Source organism: Oncorhynchus keta, chromosome 23 (assembly GCF_023373465.1).
Source record: "Oncorhynchus keta strain PuntledgeMale-10-30-2019 chromosome 23, Oket_V2, whole genome shotgun sequence".
In the NCBI taxonomy this organism is placed as follows: Eukaryota; Metazoa; Chordata; class Actinopteri; order Salmoniformes; family Salmonidae; genus Oncorhynchus; species Oncorhynchus keta.
Window position 1 is genome coordinate 15,707,440 of NC_068443.1, and position 8,408 is coordinate 15,715,847.

The 8,408-nt window shown below is 43.9% G+C and overlaps 1 protein-coding gene across 4 annotated transcripts; it reads right to left on the reverse strand.

The window, feature by feature from the left end:
* Positions 1–1,563: 1,563 nt before the first annotated feature.
* On the reverse strand, positions 1,564–8,408 carry catip (ciliogenesis associated TTC17 interacting protein). Of its 4 annotated transcripts, none has more exons than XR_008077276.1 (11): positions 8,249–8,408; positions 7,960–8,058; positions 7,672–7,857; positions 7,472–7,527; positions 7,131–7,217; positions 6,821–6,988; positions 6,522–6,643; positions 6,144–6,220; positions 4,347–4,435; positions 2,662–4,025; positions 1,564–1,892 (listed from the first exon to the last, which is right to left on the reverse strand). XR_008077276.1 is itself a non-coding variant. In XM_052476570.1 (10 exons), the coding sequence occupies exons 2-10, from the start codon at positions 8,036–8,038 to the stop codon at positions 3,837–3,839; spliced, it is 1,056 nt and encodes a 351-aa protein (XP_052332530.1). In that variant the 5' UTR covers positions 8,039–8,058; positions 8,249–8,408; the 3' UTR covers positions 1,564–3,836. The 4 variants fall into 4 exon arrangements, 1 of the variants encoding a protein (XP_052332530.1); XR_008077275.1 differs by having other exon boundaries at positions 1,564–1,821; positions 6,522–6,646; XR_008077274.1 differs by having other exon boundaries at positions 6,522–6,646.

Here is an 8,408-nt window from a genome sequence, read left to right on the forward strand (position 1 = left end):
GAACCAGACATATGGAGGTCTACAATTTTCTTTCTGAGGTCTTGGCTGATTTTTATTTATTTTCCCATGATGTTAAGCAAAGAGGCACTGAGTTTGAAGGTTGGCCTTGAAATAAATCCACGGGTACACCTCCAATTGACTCAATTAACTCATGTCTATCAGAGCAGAGAGGGAGCGAGATCATAGAAAGTGAATGTCATTCTAGTTCTGTGAGAGATACAGGCACACTACTCTCTCTCACCACAGCAATGGCCATGCATTGGTCTATAAACCATAGGCTGGACCAACTCTAATCAATTCTTAATGTAGAATATCAGGCATGTTTTCCCATTAACCTTTTAGAGGGCTGGAGAATTACAGAGGAGGCTATTTGAATTAACTATGATTGTAATGTAAAGAATTCTAATAAAAGAAAACAGTGAGAGAAAAAAGGTCATGCCAAGAAAGGTACCAGATACTGGCAAATGGGTTCCGGAATGAAACAGTCCAAAACTGAGAGGTGCCAGATCCTGTTACGTCTCAAATTAAGCACTGGTTGTAGGACTATGACAAGTAGGTACCCTCTTCTGCATGACAGGACGATAAACCTGCACAGTCCACAGATTATATATTTTTTTACCTTTTACTTTCTTTTAGTTAGTAAAGGCAGATATCTAGTTTAGCCTACTCAAACACCTGGCTCAAACAGAGAGGGATGCTATGCTACCCAGCTAGCTATGGCTATCCAACACTGCAACTCTTCCAAGTCAAGGTAAGCTTTTGGTTGTTTTAATTTATTGCCACCTGGGCTCGCCGGTGTGACTGCTAAACTTCTTATTAACTGTACACTGTACTGCATGATTGTAGCGGATGTACTAACGCGTTAGTTGTCGTAGCTATGTTGACTTGAAGTTAGCTTATATGGTGACAACAATGTAGGCTGTATGTAGCGGTTACGATATGAAGGTTTGGGTTGGAAAGGTTTGTTCGTATTGTCAGACAGCTGATGTGTTGTGCACTAAAGTCCACAAGCGAAGGGAAAAGGGTAGAGGAGGAGAGCGCGTAAATGCAAGAAGGAATTATCCAACAATCAAAGGGATCATGATGTTTATATGTGGCTGTTATGAAAGTGAACTGTGTTTGTGTATGATCAGGGGTGTATTCAGTCCGCGGATTCTGTTGAAAAACCTTTCTTAAACGGAAGCAAATGGAACAAAATGGGGAAAACATACCTGAATTTGTCCAACAGAAACTTGTTTGCAGCTGTTGGACTAATGATTACACCATAGTTCAGCTAGATGCAGGCAAGATTGTGCAAAGCGGTATTGAATGTGTCAATGTCTGTCACCTTGATTACTTACATTTCTTTCGACCTAGGTTGTAAACTTTCATTCATAGGCTAGGTTGTATCAACTTCATGATGGGTATAGGGAACATTTGAGTATTATGTCGTAGCCCAAACATATCCTTACATTGAGCTGGGTGAATGGAATATGATTGACTGTCATCCAATATGCTGCAATATGTTAAGTGTTATCAATACTGGAGAGGGAATGCAAATCAACGACACTGGACAGAGTGGAATCAGGTGTATCAAAAAGGCAGTTTATTGGTCAAAGATATCTTGAACTGCAGTTTTACGTGCACGGATCTAGTTCATATAACCCGATAAGGAGTCAGGTGAAAAAGAGAGCTAGACATTGGTCACAGCAGGTTTTATACATGGAATATGTAGGTGGAGTCTTGTCCTGTTGTTCTTCTGACTGGTCCCGAAAGGGTTGGAGGCGGACCTGCTCTTGCCAGAGCAGGAGCCCCATTTGTGCACACCAGAGTCTTCTTGTTCTGTGCACCCGACCAGTAGAGGGGGAGTAAGGTGTGTGTTCATTCAAGAAGGTATTTGTGTGTCAGGAAATCTGATACAGGAGAGCAGAGGGGGTCAGTTTTATGGCTGGGTGTATGTGTTCTTGCGATGGAAGATCTTTGTTTCCTGGGGTGGTGAGACAACAGAGCTGAGGGGGTAGTTTTAGGGGGGTAGTTTTTGCGTGATGGCAGCTGTGTGTCCTTCGGATAATCATGTTATTGCACACAGGCTCTAGACTTGGCTGAAGACACTGGGCCCAGTTATCTGAGGGCATCCGGTTTAACCAGAGCTTTGGTCTGCTAGTAACGCTTTATATTAGATTATTTATATAACAAATATAAATAAGGCCATGCTCATTAAAAAAAATATCCTCCTCCATCTTAAACTGCACCAACCGCCACTTTGTCAGAGAAACAAAGCAGCAACATTTCATGTTGGCATAAGCAACAAACACCGCACCGGGAAAGCGCAGACTTGGAAAGTACGGTGTCTGTGAGATATTTATATAATGACGAAATACTCGTTTCCGCACTAAAAATGTGAGTCGTTGTCCCAAAGGCGGTAAGGCAGGCGACAAATTTAGGCCCAAAATAAACCTCTAAAACGCATTGGGATTATTTTGAACATATCTTGTCGAGTGAAACCTCTCGCTTCGCCTCTTCCTCTCTGTCTGTAATTTTAGTGACAAACATCGTAATTCGCAAAGAATGTTTACAGCATGTTTAATCAAATATACGTGTCATTCAACAGTAATACAGCCGTTGACTGTTGTCATGAGAAGCGACATAAAATAACGTTTTAAAAGAGCGGATAAAACTCACCTTGGTTCGATTTCTACAAATGTACTAACCACCACGTAGTCAGTAGATGAGACACTGACAGAACATACTTAATAAGAAAACCGCGGAGACTATTCACACAACTGTTGCAATATACCGTATGTAGGTTATATATTTGGGGGGGCGAAATATCGCTGCCACCGCACTCCTTGGACGGGCTGTCCTGTTCTTTCGGTTTGAAGATTGGAGTATCAGTACGTCATTATAATGCACGCTCATTAGTTCTACAGTAACATGACGCATTGAAAAAACTCTGTACTCTCAAATTGTCAAGTCATCTCTCTTCCGGGTACAGAGAATATAGGGCCTTTTTATATTAAACGTAATTAACCCAACGCACATTTTGCTTAAATAAAACATTAGGCTTTATTGAAATTTAAAATGACAACACACACACACACAGCTGAAAATGAGCTCCTGGAATTCCTTATCTATGTCCCAATAATTTACAAGTGCTCCCTTTCCTCATCTTATTTCCTTCATAACCACTGCTCTGCCTTATTGCAAAAACCACCAATAAATAGTTCAGTCGTCCCTCAAGAGATGAAAGACGGAGGGCCTCCCAGCGGTCTACGGCTTTGCATTACAGTGCTAGCTGTGTCACTACAGATCCTTGTTCGATTCCTGGCTGCGACCGGGAGACCCGTGAAGCTGTGCACAATCGCGTCACCATCACGCTTTAGTGACTCCTGTGGCGGGTCGGGCGCATATATGTTGACACGGTCGCCAGGTGTACGTGGTTTCCTCCGACACATTGGTGCGGCTGGCTTCCAGGTTAAGCGGGCATTGTGTCAAGAAGCAGTACGGCTTTGCGGGGTTGTGTTTCGGAGGACACATGGCTCTCGACATTCGCCTCTCCCGAGTCTGTACGGGTGTTGCAGTGATGGGACAAGACTGTAACTACCAATTGGGGAGAAAAAGGGGCAAAAAAAAGAAAAAAAGATGAAAGACAGAACCTATTAAAGAGAACTGGGCTGAATCTCAAGAGGCTTCTTCTCTTCATTCCCTTTCCTCCATCTGAACTGACATAAAATAATTGGACAAGTGAATTCAAATCTCTAGTAGGCACGGCAAGCCTACATCACAGTGCTTACACCTATCCCATACGTGTCTCAGATCAGTGGAGAGGAAGCTATTTATACTGTTGAGACGCATCCTCAGGGTGAGGAGGTGTTGAAGGTGCTCCCCGGGGGCTGGAGGGAGGCGAATGGGGAGAAGTATTCGCGGGCAAACACAAATATGTTGCTCGGTTTCCGTAGTAACAAAAACTGCAGGAAGTCAGCCATCATAGTGCGGAGCTCCGGGTGCTGCCGCAGGTAGGAGGCATGCTCCGCCTTCAACTCCTCCTGTAACACACACACACGTCAGGTCATGTTGGAAACTTAGGGGTCAGTGGTTTAAGAATAAGGGGCTTGGGCAGTGTTTCCCTAGCTCAGTCCTGGTGACCCCAATTAGTGCATATTTTGTTTTTTTTGCCCTAGCACTACACAGCTGATTCAAATAATCAAAGCCTGGTGCTGAGTTAATTATTTAATTCAGCTGTGTAGTGTTACGGGAAAAAACTGAATGTGCACCCCTTGGGGTCCCCAGGACCGAGTCTGGGAAACGCTGGGCTAGGGTGAGAGTAGGGGTGAGGGATAGGGGGTAGGAAAACACTAATATGTCACCTTTCTGTCCAGGAACATGGAGTGCATCTGCATGTCCTCCTCCCAGACCAGAGACCTCTTCTCAAACACAGGCTTATCATCCCTCACCTCTGAGACACAACACAGATACACAAACACATGTAAATAAGGGAACAATGATTTCTTGCACAAAAGATTCCATTTTGACAAAATGCAATTATTAAAAGTCATGTATTTGAATGTCTGTTAATGTCTCATTGCCTTGTCACATATAAATGATGTCCTGAATTATTTTATATATTTTTTAAATGCCTTGGTTTTATATTATTTATTTTTTTCGTTGTATTCACAGGAATGTCCCTGTATTGTCCTTGTATTTATGTGTACTGTTATTATTGTTGCAATAAGTTTTAAAAAGTTGCAATTTAAATATAAAAATAATTATATTTAAATAGGGGAACACTCCTAATACTGTGTTGGTATGTTGTATCTTGGACCGACTCTCTTCTCTGTATACATCAATGAGGTCGCTCTTGCTGCTGGTGAGTCTCTGATCCACCTCTACACAGACGACACCATTCTGTATACTTCTGGCCCTTTGGACACTGTGTTAACAACCCTCCAGGCAAGCTTCAATGCCATACAACTCTCCTTCCGTGGCCTCCAATTGCTCTAAAATACAAGTAAAACTAAATGCATGCTCTTCAACCGATCGCTACCTGCACCTACCCGCCTGTCCAACATCACTACTCTGGACGGCCCTGACTTAGAATACGTGGACAACTACAAATACTTAGGTGTCTAGTTAGACTGTAAACTCTCCTTCCAGACCCATATCAAACATCTTCAATCCAAAGTTAAATCTAGAATTGGCTTCCTATTTCGCAACAAAGCATCCTTCACTCATTCTGCCAAACATACCCTTGTAAACCTGACCATCCTACCAATCCTCTACTTTGGCGATGTCATTTACAAAATAGCCTCCAATACCCTACTCAACAAATTGGATGCAGTCTATCACAGTGCAATCCGTTTTGTCACCAAAGCCCCATAAACTACCCACCATTGCGACCTGTACGCTCTCGTTGGCTGGCCCTCGCTTCATACTCGTCGCCAAACCCACTGGCTCCATGTCATCTACAAGACCCTGCTAGGTAAAGTCCCCCCTTATCTCAGCTCGCTGGTCACCATAGCATCTCCCACCTGTAGCACGTGCTCCAGCAGGTATATCTCTCTGGTCACCCCCAAAACCAATTCTTTCTTTGGCCGCCTCTCCTTCCAGTTCTCTGCTGCCAATGACTGGAACGAACTACAAAAATCTCTGAAACTGGAAACACTTATCTCCCTCACTAGCTTTAAGCACCAACTGTCAGAGCAGCTCACAGATTACTGCACCTGTACATAGCCCACCTATAATTTAGACCAAACAACTACCTCTTTCCCAACTGTATTTAATTTATTTATTTATTTTGCTCCTTTGCACCCCATTATTTTTATTTCTACTTTGCACATTTCTTCCATTGCAAATCTACCATTCCAGTGTTTTACTTGCTATATTGTATTTACTTTGCCACCATGGCCTTTTTTGCCTTTACCTCCCTCCTCCCTCATTTGCTCACATTGTATATAGACTTGTTTATACTGTATTATTGACTGTATGTTTGTTTTACTCCATGTGTAACTCTGTGTCATTGTATCTGTCGAACTGCTTTGCTTTATCTTGGCCAGGTCGCAATTGTAAATGAGAACTTGTTCTCAACTTGCGTACCTGGTTAAATAAAGTTGAAATAAAAATAAAAAATAAAATGTGTGCATATGTGTGTTTTGGTGTTTATGTACCTGTGTGTGTTTGGAGCGGGAGTAGCAATAGCCTCATGGTCACAGGAGAGCCCACCTGCACTCGGCTAGCCAGATGCCTAAACAGGTGCAGGATATGACATCACACAAGTAGAAAGTGATGAGAGAGGCGGTCAGAGACGGAAGAGGAAGCGACACAACCCACTCCCTCTTTTTTTGTGTTTCAATGGAAGTCAATGAACTAAGTAGACCAGACCCAGCTGCTATCACATTGGAGTCTATGGGAGAGCCACTCCCCTAAGTAGACAGGAACTGACAATTATTTTCAATAGTAAATGAGTGAACAATTTTTTATTTATCCGCCATCTTTGGGGTGGTACCCTGTATCTCGTTGGTCTGGTGGAAGTGATGTCATCTTACCCGTCAGGCAGGAAGTAGCAGTGCCACATGGCTGGGATGTCCTCCACCGAGTCGACCGTCCTCTCCACCCCAAACACCTCCACCACCTCCTCTCCCGCCGTCTGCTGCCTGCACCCCAGCTCCTTCTGACCACAAATAGACCACTCATTAACCAAAAACTGTGGTCATTACGAGGTCGAATCAAACAAAAATGAGAACACAAAAAAAGTTATAGTACTGTAAATGCACACTTTCCAAAAAGAAGACACTCATTTCTACTGTATAAGTAGGCTCACACACACATTCACGGACACACTCACATATGTGGAGGTGGATATGTGTGTGTCCTGGTCGAAGGAGAGGAAGGTCATGTTTTCCGGGACATTCTTCCTCAGAGCGAATACCCTCAGCAGCAGCAGGTTAGAGCCCTCGGACACTAACCCCTTCACAGAGGACAGAGGGTACGACATGGTCTGCCTCCTAATCTCCTACACACACCCACCCACACACACACACACAACAGGTTAGACATATCAGATAGAAATCCTTCTCAAAGAGCACAATGGAAAACACACACTCTGCCCTCCTACCTCACACATACATTCACCTCCTCCCCCTTTTCTCTCTCACCTCTCCCACAGTGGTGATTTTGCTCACCACCAGCTGTCCATCATGCTGGACCATGTGACACTTCCTGTCCAATCGGTGGTCCTGAAGCTGAGAGCAGAGAATTAGCCTATGTGGAGTCGCCAGAAAATGCTAACATATTGGTTTTCAGGGATACTGTATCGCTTTCCATGAAAAACTGAAGTGTGAACTCTGCTCAAGCTGATTCCTACGCCTGCCACGTTAGGTTAGCAGAGAATTGGTGGGAATGTTATATTGTAGCGTTTTATATTTTAGTCTCATAAGGTTTTGTAAAATGGTCTAGATGGGTCTAGCCTGTGTAGACCGTTTTCAGGCAGTTTTACCTTGACGTACTCGTGGTGGTTTTGCTCCAGGGTCTCCAGGTTCAAAGAAAGGTAGGCTGATTGGAAATAGACAGAGATAGTAATCACAGACTGAGAAAGACCAACACTCACACTATCCCCATCTCACACTTTCCCTCCCCTCTGTGTCCTGCCTCCCTTTCCCTATCTCCTCCCTCCTCTCTTCCTCCCCCCTGTCTTACCAGTGATGGCTGTACCACAGGGAGTGTTGTCAATAGCTCCATGGCTGTGTGCATGCAGCAGCAGGCAAGGCTGCTCCCTGCAAATGGTCCTCTCCACAGTCACCTTAAACTCTCCCAGCTCTCTGCCCCCCTCGGACACTGTCACCAGAGAGTCTTCAAACAGACACCGCTGCATCTCCGCAGCCTCTAAACACACACAATGAAAACAAGCTACAGCTAGAGCAGGGCTACGATGAAAGAGGAACTTGAGTGCAGGTGCCAACACTCAGCTAGCTCTACTTAACTCACGTATGCTGGACAGAAAGGCGATGGCCTCGCTAGAGGCTTTTAACTCCACGGCTTCCTCCGTCGTAGCAGTCTCCTCCATATCAGACTTTCAGTTTGGAGCTTCAGATAACACGAAATAATTCATATGGGCAGTTTGCAAAAGCAGCTTACTACAACAGCATTAACAACAACACCACAGACTAGAGTTGACAAACTAATACTGAGCTTGCTGGCTGAAGTTCATGTGATTGCAAATCATTCTATAAAGAAAATGTTGATAGAATCATTCAGAGAGCTCGCATGTTGTTACCTTATTTAGCTAGAAGTCTGGCAGAAGGTTAAACCAATCTTTTCTTTCCGCTGTTGCCGTCTCGTCTGTCTGTCTGTCTCAAGAGCATAAAAAAAAACTCACAATATGGGTTGTCATGGCAACAACACCTGACAGTCGATGAACCATAAAGATCTTGTAA

Coding starts and splice junctions, on each gene's coding strand:
- catip (XM_052476570.1), bottom strand. CDS start 8,038: ATGGAGGAGACTGCTACGACGGAGGAAGCCGTGGAGTTAAAAGCCTCT. Junction 6,647..6,820: donor ACATATCCACCTCCACATAT/GTGAGTGTGTCC, acceptor ATTTGTGGTCAG/AAGGAGCTGGGGTGCAGGCA. Junction 4,436..6,143: donor CCCGCTCCAAACACACACAG/GTACATAAACAC, acceptor GTTGTGTCTCAG/AGGTGAGGGATGATAAGCCT.